Genomic DNA, 22,556 nt, shown 5'->3' with positions numbered 1-22,556 from the left:
ATATACACACATTCAGTGCTATCTATCCTTTTTCCTTTAGAGTACTTTCTCTTTATGTTTAACACCTAAAGAACTCTAATTATTGGCTACATTTCAGTATAATGTAGACTACAGGGAATGGCACTAAAGAAATCATAATTGAATAGGAATTTTTCAATTATGAGAAGTGGCAGAAACCAGGAATAATTCCATTTTCAGGCAGTTTCTGGTTTCTGAAGGAAGGGTGTGCGGCATGCTGCGCTGGGCTGGGGTTAGTACCTCCTTCTGTCCTCACAGTCAGAGTCAGAGCTGTTGTGGCCACAAACTGTGTAACGCTGCTGCATCCTCAGGGCATAGCCCATGCACTGCCTAGGACACTAGAACAGAGAACAGAAGTACAGAGTTACATGAACCCTGGGTACTCATGCAGGATCTATACTGAGGTGGGATAGCTAAGGACCACTTACAAGGGGACCAGCCACCCCCATATTGAGTTAGAAGGGGTTAAATGGCAGCTCTGCAGACAGACACCCTGCCATAAGACCAGGAAGAGACCCACTCTTCTCCCATTCTTTCTTCCTGAAACTTAGATCCCTGAAGGGAGAATGGAAAGGACAGGACAAACCCTGGAGTGACTGAGCTTAAGTCTGGAAATGGCTATATTTAAAACCATAAGTGAATGTCAAGTTTGGATTTTCCTGCTCTTAGCAAAAATGGAGGCATGTGTTCTGAGGCGTGTTCAATTACAGGAAAAGTAGTTCATTTGATTTGCAGATCTTAAATTTTTACTTAGTTATAATGCCTATTAATTTTTTCCTTATAATTATTTTCTGCATGGAAACACCTTTCCCACCATGATAGTTCTGTTTCCATTTTTACTACTTCTACACTGAGTTCTTTGGTCATGTCAGAATTTTGTGGTATATGTTCTAAGTTTAGTCTCTGATTTTCCTTATTTTTCTTTTATCACTTAATCAAGTTCTCTCCTATCTTTTTATTTTTGAGTTGAGTTTTATTGGGCTGTAATTCACCTACCATATAATGGTTTTCAAATTTGCCACACTACAATCAATTTTAGAACATTATCGTCATTCCTTAAAGAAACCCAGTAAACAGTAACCTTCATGGTCATTCAATTCTTCCCGCTGCCTCTCCTCCCAGGCCTAGGCAACTACGGGGCTACTTTGTATTTTATAGATCTACTATTCTAGACACAACACATCAGTGGGATCCTCTGTCTGTCTTCCTTCATTCGCCCTAAGCTTCTCAAGGTTTGCTCGTGTTGTAGACTGTGTCGGTCCTTTGCCCCTTTGAGTGACTAAGTGATATTCCTTGTATGAGCACATTGCAGCTCAGTTGCTCAGCAGTTCCTTGATTTTTTTGGGTGATTGCAGATTGCTGTGATCTGTGCTGTCCTGCTGTTTGGTTACTATGAGTAATTAGCCTCTGAACAATCATTGACAAATCTTTGTGGGGACTAGTGTTTTCATTGCCCTAGGTTATACACCTAGTAATGGAATTGCTGGATCATAACGATGTTTATGTTTAACCCCTAGAGGACCTGATAGATTGTTTTCCAAAATGGTGAGACCATTTACATCCCCATCGATAGCGTCTGAAGGTTCCAATTCCTCCACATCCTACCAACTTGCCCTGTTTTTAAACTACTGTCATAGTAATGGCTACGAAGCAGTATCTTGTATGGTTAACTGATGATGAACATTTTTTATGTGCTCCCTCACCGTTTGTACTTCTTTAATCAAGAAATGTTTATTTAGAGCCTTCATTCATATTTAATTGAGTTATTTGCATTTTAATTGAGTTGTGGTTTTTAACATGTATTTTAGATACAAGTTCTTTTTCATATACACAATATTTAAATATTTTCTCCCAATCTGCATGCTGTTTATTTTTTGATGGCGTCATTTGTAACATGAGGCTTTAGTTTAGATATAGTTCAATTTGTCCATTTTGTTTTTGTTTTACTTTTGGTGTTCTATGTAAGAAATAATTTCCTACAATGCAAAGATTTGCCTACTTTTTTCCCCTATGAATTAAGTTTTAGCTATTAAATGTTAAGTCTTTAGTCCATTTCATGATAGCTTGTATATAGATCTTGAATAGTAGGGAGTCTAACTGTGGTGCTTTTGTATGTGGATATCCAGTTGTCTTGTAGAATCTGTGAAAAGTATATTATTTACTTTTGTTATTGTTTTGGCCAATTACCTGACAAGAAAAAATTTAAAGGAGGAGAAATTCATTCTGGCTCATCGTTCAGGGGATATGGGCCATCATGCTGGGGACAGTATGGTGGAAAGAGTGGCTGCTGCTGTGGCAGCCAGAACTTGCTCACACTCAGGGGATCAGGAAGCAAAGAAATGGGGAATTCTGAGCACAACTGACTTTCTACTTTTTCCTTTTGTATTCAGTCTGGGGCCTCAGCCTAGGTACTGCCCATAGTCAAGGCAAGTCTTATCCACTCAGTTAATCCTCTATGGAAATTTTATCACGGACACACCCACAAGTGCCTCACTAATGACATAAACCTTTCTTAATCATACTGTCAATAGACATTAACTATCAAAAAAGACTATATTTTCTCCAGTGAATGACCTTGTCAATCTTACTGAGGATCAAATGGTTTATTTTTGGATTTCATTCTGTTTCAGGGATCTAGTATCTATCTATCTGTCTGTCTGTCTGTCTGTCTATCATCTATCTATGTATCTATCAATCTATGTATCTATCATCTATCTATCTATCTATTTATCTATCTATCTATCTATCTATCTATCTATCTATCTATCTATCTATCTAACTATCATCTGTCAATCATCTTCTATCATCTATCTACCTTGTGTTAGAACAACATCATTTTGACACTTTTGTAGTTAAGTTTTAAAATCAGAAGTTTGAGTTCCCCAACTTGTTCTTTTTCAAGGGTTGCTTTGGATATTCTGGGCTACTTCTAGTTCCATATGCACTTAGGACAAGCTTGCCAATTTCTGGTTGAGAATGCTGTGAATCTTTAATAACTTTAGAGTGTGTTATGCTATTAGCAAGATCAAGTCATCTTATTCATAAACAAAGGAAATATTTTTATTTATTTAGATTTCCTTTAATTTCTTTAAAAAAACATTTTGTAGTTTTGTACCACCTATTTTTTTTTTAAAATCCATCCTCTCACTTCATTGACTGCCCTTGAACTTTAAAGTTGTTTAACTCGGGTCTATTTCTGTTCTATAATTACATTCTATGCCCCATGTCTATTCCTGCCCCAATTGTGCGTTTTTGCTTACAACAGTTTGGCATTGTGTTTGGCATAGGATAAAGAAAGGCTCTCTCCACACAACTGAGTTTTTCTTTCTAAAAGTTTCTTGTCCTTTATTTGCAGAATAAAGGTCAGAATTATATTAAGTTCCAGAAAAAGCTTATGTTATTTTAATTAACATTGCATTAAATACATGAATTCATTTTCAGGAATGGATGTCATCACAGTACTGATATTTTTCCATTCACCAAAATAATAAGTCTTTATTTGTCCAACTTTCCATTTATGCATTTTTAAATTTTTGAGTTGTACACTGAAAATAATTTTCCTAGGCATTTGTTATAATTGTATTTGTTTGTTTTAAGACAAGGTTTCTCTAGGTAACCTAAGCTGGCCTAGAATTCACTGTTTAGCCCAGGCTGGCCTGGAACTTGCCATCCTCCAGCCTCAACCTCATGAGTGCTAGGATTGCAGCCATGCCACCACGCCTGGCTTACTTATCACAAATTTATTTTATTATTTTTATTTTTGTGTATGAGTATATTGCCTGCATACATGTAAGCGTACCCAAGTCATGTAATGCCCACAGAAGTCAGAAGAGGGCACTGGATTCCCCTGGAACTGGAATTACATGGCTTGTTAACCGCCACATGGGTGCTGGGAACTGAACCCAGGTCCTCTACAAGAGCAGTCAGTGCTCTTAACTGCTGAGCCATCTCTCCAGCCCTATCATAAATTTATTAAAGGTAGCATTTAGAATGGGGATTTTATGCTGATATCATTAATTTTTTTTTGTTTGTTTGTTTCCTTTTTTAAGGTACTGGGACTCAAATCTAGGACAACATGCATGCTGGTCAAGTGCTCTGCCACTGAGCTCCCCATGGGTCTCCTTTTCTTAAAAGCTATTCTTATTCCTACTGTTGTAAATGGCTCTATTTTGGAGCTTTGGTCATTGTGCCACCACATTCAAGGGAACTAAACTTGGTTCACTGCTGTACTGGAAGACAAAGACACACTAATTTCTAAATTGATACCTTCTGGTCAGGGACGTGCATTCATTTTAGAGAGCAACCAGACATTCTAAAAGTTTAAAAAGTTTATTAGTAACAAAGAGCTGATTACAGACAGTACTGTCAATGTAAAATGTTACCTGGCTCCCTGAGTCAATGACTTGTTGAACACATGGGTGGACAGAACAGGGTTTTCTTCCTAGAGGCTGGTCTTTAGAGGCACACGCCCTGAGAGACACCACCTGTACAGTCCCATTGGCTTTTGTCTGCTTGCAGGTCACTTGCCGACTGTGAAATCCTTCACCACAAGACACAGAGCACTCTGACCACACACTTGTGAACCACCTAGGAGCAAAAACTACAGGATTTTAGTAAGGACTGGTATGAAAACATGGATCCCGACACTATGGTGGGGTCAAGGGAGTCACATGTCTCTACAGGTCAGTGAAGCAGTACAGGTGACTCTCAGCCTTCCTTTCAGTTTTGCTTGGGGAACATCAGAGTCACCAGATACAGACAGATGTGATGGGAGAGAGCCAGCTGACAGTTTATGGAAAGCTGTCGCTGTATAGCACCAAAGCACAGGGCTAGGAAAAATGGGTAGACATTTCTACTGGTTTCTTTTTATTCTCTCTCTCTGTCTCCGTCTCTCTCTCTCTCTCTCTCTCTCTCTCTCTCTCTCTTTCTCTCTGTCTGTCTGTCTCCTGCCCTTTCAGGTCTCTCTCTATAGCTCAAACTGGCCCTGGCCATGAACACATGATTCTCCTCCCTCTCAGCCTCCCAACTGCTGAGTTTACAAACATGGATGTACCACAACACACAGCGTTAGTGATTTTTTAAATTTCTCCCTTTCTTTCTCATTCTGCAAAATTGGGAACTAGACAAAAACCATTTTATGGGATTTAACGCACTGGTTTTCAGTTCTTTAACCTTATTTGGGTATACTACACTTTTATTTTTAAAAATCAATATTTATTCCAAATTCAAAATTATCCTGATGCGATAGAAATGGATATAAAGTAGAGGTTAAAATACAGCTCCAAGCAAGGTGTGGCTGGGAGTTCACGACCATCGGGGAGGTTTTCATGTTGTGTCTCTGAGAAAGGTATTTTGAACTCATTCTATAAGGCTGAGGAGGTGCAACTACAACAAAAATGTAGCATCTGCGTTTCTAAAAAGCTAGTGTAAGAAGTGGCATCAGATGCCAGGACCTCATGGAGGAGACTCCTTGGGAGTTACTCTGCAAGGGGAAGAAATGGGCAGGGGATTCTTCCAGCATGCCTTGCAGACAGATTTGGTCAGAGCTGCTTTCTACATGGCCTGCTACATCTCCTTTCAACCGTTTCTTATGGAGTCTTCTGCAGAATTCCCAAACATTGTGATCCCCAACAGACAGAGGGATCTTTCTTAAACCTATGTGAACACAAGCCATCAGGCTTGTTTAGCCTGAGCTGACACCATCTTCCACCCCATTTCCCATCCTTCTCTCCCTTAGGCTGTTGGACGTTTCCTGGAGTCCCTCTCAGGCTTCCCAGAAGATTTCTGTGTGATATCCTGCTGTCTCCACCTGTCTGTGTGTCTCTACTGCCACTTGTCCTGACCTGCTATTATTGCTTCTTTCTTTCTTTCTTTCTTTCTTTCTTTCTTTCTTTCTTTCTCTCTCTCTTTCTTTCTCTCTCTTTCTCTCTTTCTCTTTCTCTCTCTCTTTCCCTCCTTATTTCCTTTTTTCTTCTCCATTTCCCATCTCCCCACCTTCTCTCATCCCAGGGTCTCACTATGTGGCCCCAGGTGGCCTGAAACTCTTTGGGTAGCATAGAATGACCTGGAAATCAGAATCCTTCTGCTTCTGCCTTCTCCCAAAAGTTAGATTTTAGTTTATTGAAACCAAAATGGAGAAACATATTTCTAAAACATTTATGTGCTGTTTCCTTTAAAAGATTACATGTTGTCTATTTAATTCTTGTGTTATTCCCATTCCTGTAGGGAAGTAGCTATAGAAATTGACTATAGTTTTACAACAAAATTGTTCACAGAGCTGGAAGTAGGTTTTTGGCTTATTTGACCCTAAGGTTCATGTAATGGTGATGGGAGATTAAATTTGGAGTTAGAAACCTTTGGAACACTGAACACTTTGTCATCGAGGCTGTCTAAGCTGCTGCTGGGAAACTGCAGAGGAGAAATTTCTATCCTGAGGTCCATGGTCATCCAAGGGACTGCAGGCGTGGTTACTAAATCTAACTGACATTTAGTTTTTCTTTTAATGATAAAATCGTAGGCTATGAACATGGTATAGTTGTGGTTTTGTTACCAGTGGTAATCATAGATATGTCTGTATTATGTTACACTTGTGGCAGATATATCAAAATACTAAAATTCATCATTAAAAACTAAAATGCAACCAGACCTTGCTATTTACCATATTGACAGAGAAGCAAATCTATCACTGTGATACATTTAAGAATGTTTCAATAAACACATTTCAGTATAATAGGGTTTTTGGTAATCAAATCTATTGTATTCATGTATTTAAAAAATCTTGTTCTGAGAAGATAAATGTACTTTCTAGACTATCAGAGGAGCCATGGTGCAGACATGTTAGGATTAAGGATCTGTGGGCAAGGATCTGTGGGTTGACATGACCTCTAGGTTGTTTTGTTTTTTTTTTGTTTTGTTTTGTTTTGTTTTTGTCTTTTTGAGACAGGGTCTCCCTGCAGCTCCAGCTGTCCTGGAACTCACTATGTAGACTAGGCTGGCCTTGAACTCACAAAGATCTGCCTGCCTCTGCCTCCCAAGTGCTGGGATTAAAGGTGTGCATCTTGTTTTTACAAAGTATGGCAGTGTATGACTCTACTTGTTCTAGAAGAATGCAAAGTCTGAAGAATGCTTAATAGGCAGTTTGGCTGATTGTTTTCCCAATGTGTATTCTATTTTGTGAAAATAAAAAAATTGATATAGACTAGCTTTCTTGGGTCAGGTTCCCCTTATTGTTGCCTGAGCTTGATATTTCTGAGGGATGACTCTTAGTGTGAGGCCTTCTCTTTAGGAATAACAGTAGGGACTGAAGAGATGGCTCAGCGGTTAAAGGCACTTTCTGCTCTTACAGAGGATGGGGGGGTTCAGTTCCCAGCACCCACATGGCTTCTAAAAACTGTCTTTAACTCCAGTTCCAGGGGATCCAACACTCTATTCTGGCCTCCTTGGGCAATGCACACATGTGGTGCATGTAAATACATGCACAATAAAATGCTCACACACACAGAAAATAAAAACAAAATATTAAAAAATAGAAATGATAGTGGGCACTAAAAGATATGGCAGGTACCCAGCCTGCAATTGTTAATAGCCCTTTTAAGAACATGCCTCACAACAGCTGTTGTGCTTTACACTGTGGCTTTCCTCTCTCTTCTGAGGCATAGGTAATTAGGTGTATTGTGGGTATTTTCATGGGAAATGAAACCATAAGGTTCCCCCAATTTTATTTTTTTGAGACAGGGTCTCTCTGTAACCCCAACTGACCTGGAACTCGCTATGAAGATCAGTCTTAATTTGATTTCACAGAGACCTGCCTGCTGCTGCCTGGAGAGTGCTGGGATTTAAGGTGTGTGCCATCACACCTGGCTTTCCATTTTGTTTTTAAAGATTTATTTTTATTTTTATTTGTGTCTACATGCGACATGTGTGTGGGAGTGCCTGCAGAAGCCAGAAGAGGGCATCAGATGCCCTGGAACTGAAGTTAACAATTTTGTGAGCTGACGGACATGGATGCTGGAAACAGAACTGTGGACCACTGTAGGAGCAAAAGGTTTCTACACCACTGGGCCATCTCTCCAGCCCCCAGTTTCCCTATTTCTTAAATAAAAAATAATAGGGTTGAAAACCCTGACTGACTCACAGATTTGAACTCAAAATACAAAAATACTCTTGCTTTGTTAATTGGCATTTTTTTACTATGTATTTTGGATCATTTTGCCAATGATCTGCTAGGCTCTCTGCCATTTCAGTCATTCATCTCCCATTAATGCTTTCTCTGAATATAAAGCTTGGCTACTGAGCGATTTCAGTCCAAATTACTGCCTTTTAATACAAGCAAGCTAGGTATACATACCTTGCCGGGCAATCGCGGGTGTTGCAGGACTGGAACCCAGCTAGTGGCTTCTGGAGGGAACCACAAAGGGCTTCACTCACTTCCTGCCCATTGGCCATCATACACTGGGGTCTCTGAAGGCGGACTCCTAAGGGGCCGCAGGTGGCAGAACAATGTGTCCAGTTACCAGAGTCCCAAAAAGGCTCTACAGAAAGGAAATGAAATGTTATGACAGCCCCAAATAAGAAATGATGATAGGCTAGGGGCAACAGGACCAAAGACCACCACGAGTTTCTCTGTGGTTAGCTGCCTGTCTGAGTTTCCAAGAAGCACACATAGAGAAAGCCACTGCAGAGCACAAGGGAATCCTTTAAATCTTACTTTCTCTTGACTATTGTACTTGCTGACCAGAACAGCAGCCAGAATGGGGCCTTTGGACCTTAGCCTGGGAGAGGACCATTGCAGGCAAGTTAGATTTACCAGAAAAACCCCAAAGAGAGGGAGGAGGTGCTGAGCAGTGGGCACTTCTCCAGCATTCTCCAAGCAGAGCCAAGAGACAGGCAGGAAGGCCTCTCCAGGGGATGCTCTAACATTGTCCATTTCCCAAAAATGCATCAGGCAGAGAAATGGAAGATGATTTAGCAGGAGGAATGGGGGGACCAGGATTAAGCAGTAAGGTGAGATGAATTTGAGTTCCACCCTTGCTTTTCCATTAATACTTAACCCAAACTTTACATCAGTCCTAAAACTGCATAAATGATTTGTCTGAAGACATCTGGAAAGGTAAGGAGTTTCCTTCAGACAAGTAGAAGCTAACCACCTCCAGTAATCACGGCTTTCTTGTTACTCTTCCTTGCCTACACTTGGTAAAGGATGAGGCAGGACACAACGATGACAGGTTTGTGGATGGCCACAGAGAATGCCAGATTTCCCTGCAATGATCAGGAATAATTGATAGCTACCAGCTGTGTCTACACACTCTCACAGAGAAGAGTGATTTCTTTAACTTACTGTTTTCCATTCTAAGTTTTGAGTTTTTGTCTCAAATTGACACAAAGCATCATGTGCAGGGAAGAATCACAAAATACATTTCCAATTGGACCTTCAGGATCATAGTTTACTTAAGATGTTTCTTAAAGATAGTTTTCTGAAACTCTCCAAGCAGAACAGGTAGTGAGTTAGGTACCTTACATACAATTTTTCATTTATTCTTCTCAGTTGTGTTGTGAAGCCAGTGCTTTTATTTTTATTTACAGATGTGGAGACTGAATGGGTTAAGTAACTTGCCCAATGTCTGTAATCTGTTCGTTAGGTTGGGACCCATATGGGTCTAACTCCAAGTCTCTGTTAGACCACATGTCACAAGGACACCTTGACAACTCAAGGCAAGATGTGTATATTTCTTTTAAAATACAGGGCTTTTATTAAAGTAGAATTCACATACAAAATGCTCATATCTCAAATATGCACTTTTATGAGTTTTTCAATTGTATAAACATATGACCGTGGTCCAAAGCAAGGGTCATAATATTTTAATGCCCCTAAAGGTTTAATTTCGCCATTTTCCAATCAATTCCTTTCCCCTCCCAGGCAACCACAAATTTACTTTAACTATCAGTATATATTAGCTTCCCTTCCTCCTGGGCTTTCTGGAACATGTCTTTTCACATTTGCTTTCTTAGTTTATCATTGTGGGAATGCGCTCCTATCGTAAATATCTTACTGCTGAACAATACATTATTTCTGATTTCACTTTTCATTCTCCTGTTGATGGCTATTGTGCATAAGACAACGTTCATGTACGAATCTTTTTGTGTGAACATGTTTTCATCCTGCTTAAATAAATAAACACCTTTGAGTGGAATTTCCTGGTCAAGGATAGGTATATGTTTAACTACAAAGTGCCAAATAGTTTTCCAAAGTGGTCTTTTCTCACCACGTTACACATTAAATAATACACAGTAGTTTCAGCTGACAAAGTGGTGAAATTTGGTAGTGTCGGTGTTTTTATTTTCAGCTACTGTAGCAGGTGAGAAATTGCATCTCTGTGGTTTTGATGTACATTTCCCTGATTCTGCCTGTTGTATAGTAATTTCCTCTAAGATTCCTTAAGATCCAGAAGTTCTAAAAGGAGGTTTCTTAAGTCCTTGAAACTGACCAGATACACAAGAACCCTCCCTCCCCAAGGTTATATAAGCAATATGGACTGCTGAGGAGACTCATTAGCTGTGCTATCTGAGGAGACCTGCTGAGCTGCCTAAGAAGACACTCTCTGATCTGTTGGACTGCCTGAGAGTGATGCAGTGAGCTCTTGGTCTTCAATTTTCCTGAGCCACCATCCATGCTGGAGTGGACTTTTGGTGATATAGCTGCCTTTGAGTCATTTGTGCTCCAGTAAGTAACCCCAATAAAGTCTTTGGTTTATCAAGTTGGGCTTTGATGATGTCCTTACTCTGGTCTGGCATCAGTTCTTTATTTGGGGTGAGTAGATGCCTGTTCAGGTCTCCCAGGAACAGTATCACACAACACAGCTGTATGCAACTTTTTGTAGAGTGTCTGTTGAGGGTTGTTTTTTTTTTCCACTCTTTTGTAGTGGGGGGTTGGTGTTCAGTGTTAACTCAAAGGAGTTCTTTATGTTTTACATATAAATTCTTCATCAGAAATATGTCCTGCCACACGCAGGCTAAATTGCTCAGTTGGGAGAGAAACTGAAGAAATATGTTCTGCCAATATTTTTCCCAGTTGCATTTGAAAAGTAGATCATGTCCTGATACTCTCATATATAACACCTAAATAGCCCCCATACTTTTAGAATAACTGTGAACTTTTTAACTTGACCTCCAAAGCCCTGAATTATTTGATTTTCAGCAGTTCTCCAACTCATACCCCTCTCCCTTCTCTCTTGTACCCAAGTTGTATCCTTGAACACACCAGGTCACTCTCACGGTGCAGTATGCATTAACTATTCCCTTTCTGAAAATGCTCCTTCCTTACCCTGCTGCATCGATGGCTCCATCTCACCATAAGGTCTGGGCTCATGAATCTCCTCCACAGAAGGCATTCCTGCCTAGCTTCACCAAAGTGGTTGGTGCCAAACAGTATATACCCCACCACTCTAATTTCTTCCTTTCTTAGTACTTACCACATTTTTGTTTACTTATTTCCTGTTCATCTCTCCTATTGGAAATTCAAGTCCATAAATAACATCCTATTCAACACGATGATAGAGCATGTCATATATTAGTCACTGAAGTCACATTGGTTAACCTAATAAAGATTCTCTATGAACTGCTAGCCTAAGGACTCATTGCAGGGCTGGTACACTGTACAGTGTGTACAAGAGTGTTTTCATACATTCCTGTGGAGGTGTTTCTGATCTGAGTACAAGGTGTTAGAATAATGCAAGTAATCTCAGTAGGCCAAGTGCTATCTACAAAGGAAGTCATGTCCCCTCATGAAAATGTCATGTTTTCATTAATTTCGGGGTTCTCTTGATCTTCATGTCCATGGTATGTGCAATGTCTTTTTGTCTTCTCACATCCTAGTTTCTCTTATTGGAAGTCTTTCTTTCTCTTCAACAAATATCATGACTTACATGAAAACCTTGTTGACATTTCAAGAAAGAGGTAGGGCTCCTTCATCATGATTCCATTGCACTTTAGCCATGTTTTTATCATGACACTTGCTATCCTACTTCAGAATGACTGTTTACATGACTGTCTCCATCTCAGATTGCAAACTTCTCAAAGACTATGTCATTCTGATCCTCAGCCCTGGGAAAATCAAGCACTCAGCAATATCACTGAATTTCAAATTAGTAAATAATTGTGCATAATAATGGTAGTATAGTATAAAAAGAAGAAATGTATAGCTACTTAAATACTAGGGTCAGTAGGAACATGTGGTTCAATGTTGATTGGTATCTTAACATTATTTCCCTGTCTATCCTCTCTCTTGCATCTCAGGAGGTGGGTTCTTAGAAACTATACATCAGACTCTCTATCTACAAAGTGATATTCTGCACGATACGTTATGCAGCCGAGAACTGCTCAGAATTTAAAACCCGGAAATGGCAGAGCTGTTACTGTTCTTGTACAGTAGAGTAAAACATGTGACTTAACAGTAGCTTTGGTGTGTCCTTCTGCCATCATGACCCACTTTTGAGTGACAAGATGCTGAGATCATCAGTTATAGTTTAATTTTTTTTTTTTTTTGGTCAGTGTTTATTTTGAGACAAGGTCTTCCTGTAGCCCTGGCTGGCCAGGAACTTGCTATTTAGACCAGGTTGGTCTTAGTCTCATAGAAATCTGCCTACCTCTGCCTCCCAAGCTCTAGGATTAAAAGTGTGTGCCACTATGTGAGGCCATCAGTCATAGTTTTACTACGCTTTTCTGATTTTTTTTTACCTGTACCTTACTCCCTTGGCCTCTTGAAGAGGTTTACAAGCTTGGAACACCTAGAGTAGGTTCTTCTGGTCAAGCACTGATACGTAGCAAAGTTGGGAAATTTGTGCGTGGTGAAGAGAAAAAGAATTGATAACACAACTCTTGGTAGACTTTTCCTCTGTTGAAATTCACTGAGTTGACAGAAGATTTGAAACTGGAAAATAAATATCTGTATCATGACAAATCAGGATGTGTATTAGGGATGTGAGCTCCATGAGGGGCCTCATTTCAAGCAGGGCTGGAACATGAAAGGAGCAGGTGGAACTAGCAAAGACCAAGGGCAAGAAAAGAAAGAACTGGGTAAGCACCCAGGAATCATTTTACACAGAGCAAAATTAACAGCATAGAGGTCACATTCTAGCCACACCCTTTTCTTTGTATGTGCTTCATAAAGAGGAAATCTGTAAAAAGTCAAAATTCCAGACCTTGAGGCAGGGTTGCTCTTGTTGGGTCACTGCTGTTGGTTCTGATGTTGGATGCCTGGGGACTATGCTTTTTCTGTCCCTTAGGAAACACAATCTTACTGCCTGGTTCTCTTCGCTCTGAGAAAACAAAATCCAACACATTTTACCAATTAAAAACCTCTGAATTCTCATTCCAGTTTGAGTGTTCTTAAAGACAACTATTAGGAGGAAGTAGCCTTTTCTATTAGAATGCTTCTATCTTTGGATCCTTGGATGCTCTGGTTTATACAGATCTGGTGGGGGTGCTTTTGGTGGGATGTTTAAGGGTATTTGGGGTAGAATTATGTACTATGTGCTAACATGAGGCATCTATGCACATTTCTAAGGTCAGCCTAACTTACAAAATAGAAAACATAAATTCCTCAGTACTAAAAGGGACTGGAGGAAGCAAATTGGTCAGATAGAACTCTTCCCCCTATAGAGGAGTCTTAGGACAGGAGAATGAGCTATATTCCACAGAGGAACTCACAGGGTGAGGAAAGTAGGCTTTTAGGAAGGTTGTGAACTTGAACCTCGAGGCTAAAAGATAGTGGAGGAGTATTGGGAATTGATCCCTCAAAGTTGAGTGACAGCTCCCCAAAAGGTTGGGAGCTGCATGCCTTGAGGGAATTTTTGAAAAGAGGAGGTATACTAGGCAGAACTGAGTCAATCATGCAGATTTAGGAGTGAGATGGGCAAGAGAGAGGAATTAGCCTGGGATTCAAAGTAAGCATGGATAACTCATTCCAGAACGGGAAAGCTTTGGCTCAGATGAGCTGCCAAAATTCTTGTGTTACAAGACTTCAGGTGGCTGAGGCGGTTCACCGAGAGGAGTCACACCAAGGTATTCTATTCTACTTCCCTCCCCATCCATACTGAGAGTCCACGGGCAAACTACAAGCAACACAAAGGAGACTATATATTTGGGCTCTAGTCCAATTCCACTGTGGCCTTCAAGTTCCCTAAATAAAAAATAACTGGCCTCTATCCTGCACTATTCTAAATGCCAGGAGAACTGATGAAAAAACAAAGCACTTTAAGCAGAGCATGGTGGGCCATACCTGTTGTCCCAGCATTTCGAAGGCTGAGACCAACCTCAGCTATCTAGCAAGATCCTGTCTCAAAAGTCCCCAACCCCAAAGCCCAAATTAAAAACATACATTTTTTTTTTGTATGGCAGCTATTCTAACTTTCCTCTGGTGCACCTCCCATCTCTGCATGTCTCTGAGCACTCCTAAATGCCAACAAGGAAGGCCATGAAGAAAGCTCTTTCATGTGACTCCTATAATCTCATACTAGTCCTTTGATTTCATTCATTCATAAAATACATACTTAACACACCTGTGTTAGGTGCTGGAGCTACAGAGAGGAAAAATAAATGATCTCTGATGTTCATTTGATTGACTTCTGTGATTAACTCTCAACTGATTCCAAGCTCTGGAGGGAAAGAGGGGTGATATTTGCTCAGTCCTAAAACCCCGGCAGCCTATAGCTCATTTTGTTGAAAAGAACTGAATGAATGCTACATGTCATCCCCAAGAGGAATGAAAACCAGGCTAGCATCTTGTGTCTGGGGTTGGGAATGGAGAATGTTGGTGTGGCCTCCCTCATCCTAACACTTGCCTGACTGTGCAATATCCTTTTTTAAAAAAAAATTTAAATTTAATAATCACATGATTAGAAGAAGCATTTCATTATAGCTTTAATATATTCGGTAACACATTCCAGAGCAAGGATAACAGTTGGATTAATACAGTTATACAGTATTGAACTCAGTATAAACCCTGTAAGACATAAAATTGAATGAGTTTTTACCCTTTAAAGAAGATCTCCATTTCATTTTAAAAAATGATGTTTCCTACATTTTTAATGCTACTAACACTTAGATGTTTGCACAAGTGTCTTTAATCTCTATGTATCTGATTATTACCAGTCCCAGTCGGTTATACTCGGATCCTTAGTACCTGAGTATGGATATAAAGTCATCAGGTAGATTGACTGTGAAATTGTAAACTTGATAGACTTCTGTGCTCCATACTGTATTGTATCCTCAGGACTGTGAAGGAAATGCCAGACATGCTCCCTACCTTTGAGGGAATTCAGTTGAGGAAACAGAAGCAAAAGAAGAAACAGTTGGAAGGCAATGCGTGTCAGGACTTAATCAGGTAGTAAGTAGGGATCATAGGAAGTGGCTGGAGAGATGGCTTGGTGGTTAAGAGCCCTAGTTACTCTTGCAGAGGATCCGGGTTCAATTCCCAGCACCCACATTGCAGATAACAACCATTTGTAACTCCAGTTCTAGGGGATCTGACGCCCTCTTCAGACCTCCAAGGACATTGCATGAGTGCATTTACATACATGCAGGCAATACACTCACACACACAAAATAAAAATAAAATATTTTAAGTAGAGACCACAGAAAGAGATTTAGAAAAATCAGAAGATTCATATAGGAAGTAGACATTCAGTGGGTCCTACTTGATGAGGCTGGTTGGTGCACTGTGAGAAAAGCAGTGACAGGCATTTCTTGCTAGGGGAAGAAATAGGCCTTGAATTCCCAAAGAGGAAAGGGCATGGTGTGTGTGTGTGTGTGTGTGTGTGTGTGTGTGTGTGTCTATGTGTGTGAGATCATAAGGCCAGAAATCATCTTGACTAGGACAAAGCTCAGCACAACACTCATATTGTATAGGAATCTGGAGTTAAGCAGATGTAGAAGAACACGAAAGCTCTTAATTCTGGGGAGAAAAGTTCATGTCCCCACACAGGCTCTTAAGCAGAAGTGTACTTTAGAGCCACAACCTTCGGAGAAAGGAACCAGCATGACATGGTGTGAGAATTTGGTGCATGTGTTTAAGTAGGCAGTGGCGGCAAGGGTGAAAACCATGGGAAACTCATCTCTTCCACTCCTTGACTCCAGCATCAACAAAACCTTGCTCTGTTTTGTACACATTATAGGACATACATCAGGAACAATTAGAATTCAGCACTCACCCAGCAAGTGGAGCACAGATGTTGCCATTGCTTTTCCAAGAGCATTGGTGGCTGTACAAATGTAGGTTCCTTCATTCTCAAGGGAAACATTCTGCAACAACAGGGATCCATTGAAAAGCAAGGAAACATTGTCACTCAGAGATCCTCCTCTCTTCAACCAAGTTACATTAGGCTGAGGGACACCTTTGGAACAAAAACAAATATGACAAAGGCAATTCCTTTAAGAATAGGGCCACAGAACCACGTGACAAATACTATTCAGTATTTTGGCCACAAATCAGGAAATGGGCTAATCATAGCTAATAGGAAAATGGACGTTCTTGTTTTTATGGCACCTCTATGGCATCTGTATGGGGAATCCTGTTAAAGCAAAGCCTTGGTCTATGGAGCACCTTATTAGTTGATGTACTAAGTTAAGGGACAGGGGCCAATCAGAGTACAATTGCTCTGCACTGGGAAGAATGGGATTTTGAAGTTGGGCAGGACAGTGGGAACATGATTAGAGAGATGTTGATGGTGCTGGGGTAGGTGGGGGCAGAGAGATGAATTCCCATGACTGAGTTGTGCTTTGAATGGGAACTGTTACTCAAAGGCTCAAGTATTTGAACACTTTGTTTGCAGTGCTATTTGGGGAGGTCATGGAAATCTTTAGGAGGTGTAGCCTTGCTGGAAGAAGGTTGTCACTGGGTCCAGGCTTTGGGCATCCATAGCCTTGCTCCTCTCCCAGGTCTGTCTCTGCTTTGTGTTTGCTATTGAAGATGGGAACTTGGCTCTCCATCCTGCCTGCCTCTTGTGACCGTGCCTCTCTACCATAATGGACTCGTCCCTCTGGAATAATAAGCTGAAATAAACTCTTTCTTCTATAAACTGCCTTGGTCATGGTATTTTATCATAGCAACAGAAAAGTAACCAGGAAGACTTTGGAAAACAAAAGTATTTACTCTAGACCTTCATTTGCTGTGCACATACAATGGGAACATTACTCCTTGAGGAAGACTATTCACTCTTCAGAGAGATATATTTTCTTCATACTGATTTTATAAAAGAAGATAATTTTAGAGAACAAAAGTGTTGAGTTTTGAGTCTATCAGTGTGGTAGAGACTCACAGAAGCCTGGACACAGGGGTTAGGGGACATAAAGAACTGAAAGAACTTCTGACCAATCATCATAATACTTAGCATTTTGCTTGGTTATGTACTTGAAACTCAGAACAAGCTCATTTGATTCTTAAGAGCGGGGCTTGCCTCAAATGGTTCCTGGGATCACAGTAGGTAGCAGGTTTGGAGAATATCCTTTCCTCCCAAAGTGCTGTGGCTGGAGAGGAAATGGAGGCATGAATGACTTTCTGTCAAACCATAAATGTCACCAACTGTGATCATGGCTTGTGCAAGGCACCTTACATGCAGAGACGCGGTCCAAGAACTTGGCAATATTTTAATTCTTACAGCATTCCTCCTTCCTGGGAAGTGGTCATTATGAGAACCATCTCACAGCTGAGACGTTGGTAAGCCTGGGGAAATCAGCTCCAACTCTTCTGTCCACTGTACTAGTCTGATTATTCACGTTTCTAAGGGTAGTTGTTGTGTGGCTTTAGAAAAATAACTATTCAGTTAGAAATGCTCAGGTGTACACATAGAAACCAAAGATGGGTATTTGTGCTGAAGAAGTGCCACAAAATTCAAGCTGGAAAAAAAGACCCAAGTTTTGCTCAAAGAGGAGAAAATAGAATGGAACCAACATTGTCTTGAGTGGGAGAGGAGGTACTGTCTTCATTCTTATCTATTACTTTGGGAACCTTGGACATCACATTGGATTCCAGAAGGCATAAGTGTGAAGGGAATATGCAATGAGAATGGGAACATCATCATGTTTGTGTATAACATTTGAGGTCTTTAAAACCTGAGTCTAAGTTGGGCCAGTGAAAAGGTTTTGCAAATATAACTGGCCTTAAAAGAGTGAGGTTATTGGGATGGGCTAATGCAACCTTATGAGTTCTGAAGATCAGAAGAAGAGAGAGCAGAAATTGTTAGAGAGATGTGAAACAAGACAAAGTAGAAGAAATGAGGCAGAAGAAGTATTCAGAGAGATTGAACATACAGGAGGGAGGGACATGGTCCATCACTAACAACTTTGAAGTGAAGGGGGCATGGGCCAGAGAATGCAGGTGGCCTTTAAAAGCTGGAGTGTCCTCCTGTTGACAGTAACAAGAAAGTGGGAACTTCAGCCTTGCAATGAATATCAGCTGAATTCCAGCAGTAACTGGAAGGTGGTATATCCCCACAGTCCCCAGAAGGAATTCAGCCTCACCAACACCTTCCTCTTACTGTTGTACTCTAGATAGAGCTTTCAACTCGGCCACATTCCACTGACTGACCTGTAGAACTGTAAAATAATAAATTAGTGTTGTTTTCAGCCTCCAGATCTGTAGTAATTTGTTACAGCTGTAATTAAAAAAGAATACAAGACTGATATTAAATTTTGTTAGGGAAGCTAGGCTGGTCCTCAACAGTCAGAGGGATGTGTATTATATGTGCATACATCTTCTTACCATATATTTTCTACCAATATATACACAGAAATGTCAAGGTTTTCTAAAGTCATACTTGTTAAATACAGAAGCTGAGATTCATAACCCCATATGTCTCTTATCCCAAATGTAGGTAATCTATGCATTTCTTAATAAGTGTATTGCTAAGCATCCTGAAGTTGATAGATGGTTTGGAATAATCTTGTAGTGAACAAGATTATATATACATATGTATAGTATGTATACAAGTATATACTAGTTGTTTATTGTTAACACTTAAGAAAGTAATAAAGCTTAGTTATCGTGTTTCCAATCATCTTAGTAGATGACTTATTTTAGGTAGTTTTTCAATTGATTTTTTAAAATTATTTATTTAATAACCACATGATTAGAAGTAGCATTTCATTACAGCATTAACATATTCAATAACAATTTCCAGAGCAAAGCTGCATCTCTTTCAAAATTGACTGTAAACTTTTAGGTTCACAATTGAATTAATACAGTTATACAATATTGAACTCAGTATAAACCCTATAAGACATAAAACTGAATGAGATTTTAACCTTTAAAAGAGATCTCCATTTCATTTTAAAATATACTGTTTCATACAGAAAAACTCCTTTTTTTGTCTTTTTTGAGACAGGGTCTCCTTGTAGCCTCAGCTGTCCTGGAACTCACTATGTAGACCAGGCTGGCCTTCAACTCACAAAGATCCGCTTGCCTCCGCCTCCCAAGTGCTGGGATTAAAGGCATGTGCCACTACGTCTGGCCTAGAAAAACTCATTTTTAATGCTATTAACACATAGATGTTTGCACATGCGTCTCTAATCTCTATGTATCTGATTATTACTAGTTATAGTTGGTTACTATCTGAGATTCTTGGCACTGGAGCATGGATATAAAATCATCAGGTAGATTTCAATGGTAATGTTTTTCACCTCTACTAATTAACATGAAGCAAATTTTTATGCTTCTTCCTCTAATAAAACACATTTTTTATTTGTTGATTTTTTTGTGTGTATTTCATACAGAACATCCCAAACAATCCTATTCCTCCATATACCCATATCCCAAATGGCACCCTCCCATAGTCTCCCCTCCCCCCACTGGAGCCCATATACTCTTTAATCCCTGTTATTGTCCACTGTCTTGTGAGCACCCCCAGCAATTCTCCAGTGTTTGTCCATTTGCTCAATCTAGTCAACCTATCTAGAGTTCCTTGTTTTAGGAAGATCAGCTCTTCCTCACCTAACAGCAAGCTGTTACCAATACTCCTTTAGATAAGATTGGGGTCTGTTCATTTTCCCAGTTCTATGCTGGGATACTATCTTGGAGTCTCTTGGGCCATCCTGGCCAACAACTCAAAGGAAGGTATCTCCTGTCTGGCATTCTTTCTTGTTATGTAGCTTTTAGCTATACACATGAACTCTTAAAGAATTATATTGATCCCTTTAATCTTTGGTTATACTTTCCTTTTGGGTGTTGAAGATCATGCAGTTGGCTCAGATAAACTGATTTATTTTTACTCTTAAGGTCATTTGAGGACCTGTTCCTCAGGGGTCACATGGGCTTGGGAGGAGCTCCTGGTTCCTTTCTTTTACCAGTTCCATCTATGTAAAGATAAGTCAAAGGTCCTACTTGACCATGGCTGGCTTCACTTGGAAGCATGGAAGAAATGTTTCCTCTGTGTTGACCCTCCACTTTGTAGACTGGACACTGGTTCAAGTTCATTTGGTGGGGTTTGCATGGCCTCCTTGATCAAGAGGACAGATGACTCACCACAGTTACAGGACATTTTGAGATGTGCTCCTAGTTCTCTGGAGCTTAGTCAACCTAGGAGGGCTCAAAACTGTCCTTTATGTCCCTCTGATCAAATTAGTATAGGCCTCAAAGTGTGGCTGTTAAACATCCAAGAAGGTTAGTTCCACCAGTCTGGAACTTTCAATTACCATGTGCTCTGTAGATAAAGCTTGGGCAGATAATGTTTGGGTAAAGACCAAACATTCTCAGATAAACCTTTCCTAGACATGTATTATATTCCTTGAGCTAGTTGTATGTACAATTTGTCAGCAGGTTCCCTCTGGTTTTTTTAAAACTAGCTAGGCATTATTTATCTCTTGCATTGTCTAACCCTTCCACTGTGGTTTTCCCCATTTAAAGTGCCCCCATTGTTCCCATTTCTCCCTTAATAATACTGTTCTTCTATGGTCCCACCTCTCTTGAGCGCCTTCTTTCCCTTTATCCCCAAGGTTCCTTGTAATACCCTCCCTCCCTGTCCTTAAAATAACCCCATTTTTATCCATACTCCCTTATTAATGCCTGTTTCCTACTGTTCTTCTCTTTCAGATTCTTTCTTTTCCTTTACCTTCCTGGTTCCTTTTCATTATCCTGGTTCCTGTAGTTATGTCTGGATACATACTCACTTATGAGGATTTGGTGCTAGGATCCACATATGAGGAAGAACCATACGTCGTTTTTTTTTGTCCACATATGAGATAGAACATATATCGATTTTTTTTTCTGAGTCTGTGTTACCTCACTTAGTATAACAGTTTCCAGCTCCATCCATTTACCTGCAAATTTTATGATTTCGTCTTTCTTTACTGCTGAGTAAAACTCCATCGTATAAATTAACCACATTTTCATTAACCACTTGTCAGTTGAGGGACACTCAGGTTGCTTCCATCTCTTAGCTATTGTGAAAAAAGCCGCAACAAAGTGTCTCTGTAATAGGATTAGTCCTTTGGGTATGCCAAAGAGTGGTATAACTGGGTCAAATGGTAGGTTCATTTGTAGATTTATAAGAGTTCTCCACAATGCTTTCCATAGGGGTTGAAAAAGTTTGCAATCCCACCAGCAGTAGATGAGCATTCCCCTTTCCCCACATTCTCGCCAACATTTGGTATCATTTGTTCTCTTGATCTTAGCCAGTCTGACTGGGGTAAGATGAAATCTTAGTGGTTTTAATTTGCGTTTCCCTAATTATTAGTGATGTTGAACACCTTTTAAGATGCTTCTTAGCCATCTTTATTTCTTCTTTTGAGAGCTCTCTGTTCAGGTCCTTAGCCCATCTTTTAATTGGGTTACTTCCTTCACTGATTCTTTGTTTCTTATGTTCATTATACATTCTGAATGTTAAACCTCTGTCAGATGTGCTGCTGGTGAAGATTTTCTCCCATTTCGTGGGTTTTCGCTTCACTTCCTTGGTTGCTTCTTTTGATATACAGAAGCGTTTTAGTTTAATGAAGTCCCATTTGTTGATTCTTGATCTTGTTTCCTGAGCAATTGATGTCCAGTTTAGAAAATCCTTTCCTACAACTATATCTTGGAAGGTATTGCCAATGTTTTCTTCTAACATTTTCACAGTTTCAGGCTTCACATTGAGGTCTTTGATCCATTTGGAATTGACTTTTGTACAAGGTGAAAGATAGGGGTTTAGTTTCATTCTTCTACAGGTGGAGATCCAGTTTTGCCAGCACCATTTGCTAAACATGCTGTCTTTCCTCCAGTGAATGTTCTTGGCCCGTTTCTCAAATTATCAGGTGGCTGAAATTGCATGTACTCATATTTGGGTCTTCAGTTTTGTTCCATTGATCTAAGGGTCTGTTTGTATGCTAGTACTATGTTGTTTTTATGACTATAGCTCTGTAATACAGTTTAAACTCTGGTATAGTAATCCCCCCAGCATTGCTCTTAGTGCTCAGGGATGCTTTGGCTATTTGAGGTATTTTATGATTCCATATGAATCTTAGGATGCTTCTTTCCAACTTTGTAAAGAACTTCATGCGGATTTTGATTGGCATTT

The 22,556-nt window shown here is 40.0% G+C and overlaps 1 protein-coding gene across 3 annotated transcripts in view; it reads right to left on the bottom strand.

Annotated features, from left to right (window-relative positions):
* Adamtsl3 (ADAMTS like 3) overlaps nt 1-22,556 on the bottom strand; it is a 376,880-nt gene that overhangs the window by 13,491 nt on the left and 340,833 nt on the right. For all 3 annotated transcript variants that reach the window (XM_029568979.1, XM_008844443.3, XM_029568977.1), the window contains exons 24-28: nt 16,224-16,406; nt 13,215-13,331; nt 8,366-8,549; nt 4,401-4,605; nt 259-356 (exon numbers count right to left, since the gene is read on the bottom strand). In XM_029568979.1, the coding sequence (XP_029424839.1) occupies nt 259-356; nt 4,401-4,605; nt 8,366-8,549; nt 13,215-13,331; nt 16,224-16,406 (787 nt within the window). The remainder of the gene's footprint in view (nt 1-258; nt 357-4,400; nt 4,606-8,365; nt 8,550-13,214; nt 13,332-16,223; nt 16,407-22,556) is intronic.

Source organism: Nannospalax galili, unplaced genomic scaffold (assembly GCF_000622305.1).
Source record: "Nannospalax galili isolate Female #2095 unplaced genomic scaffold, S.galili_v1.0 scaffold902, whole genome shotgun sequence".
In the NCBI taxonomy this organism is placed as follows: domain Eukaryota; kingdom Metazoa; phylum Chordata; class Mammalia; order Rodentia; family Spalacidae; genus Nannospalax; species Nannospalax galili.
The sequence above is the reverse complement of the archived record's forward strand: the minus strand, read 5'-3'. Positions and strand labels throughout refer to the sequence as shown.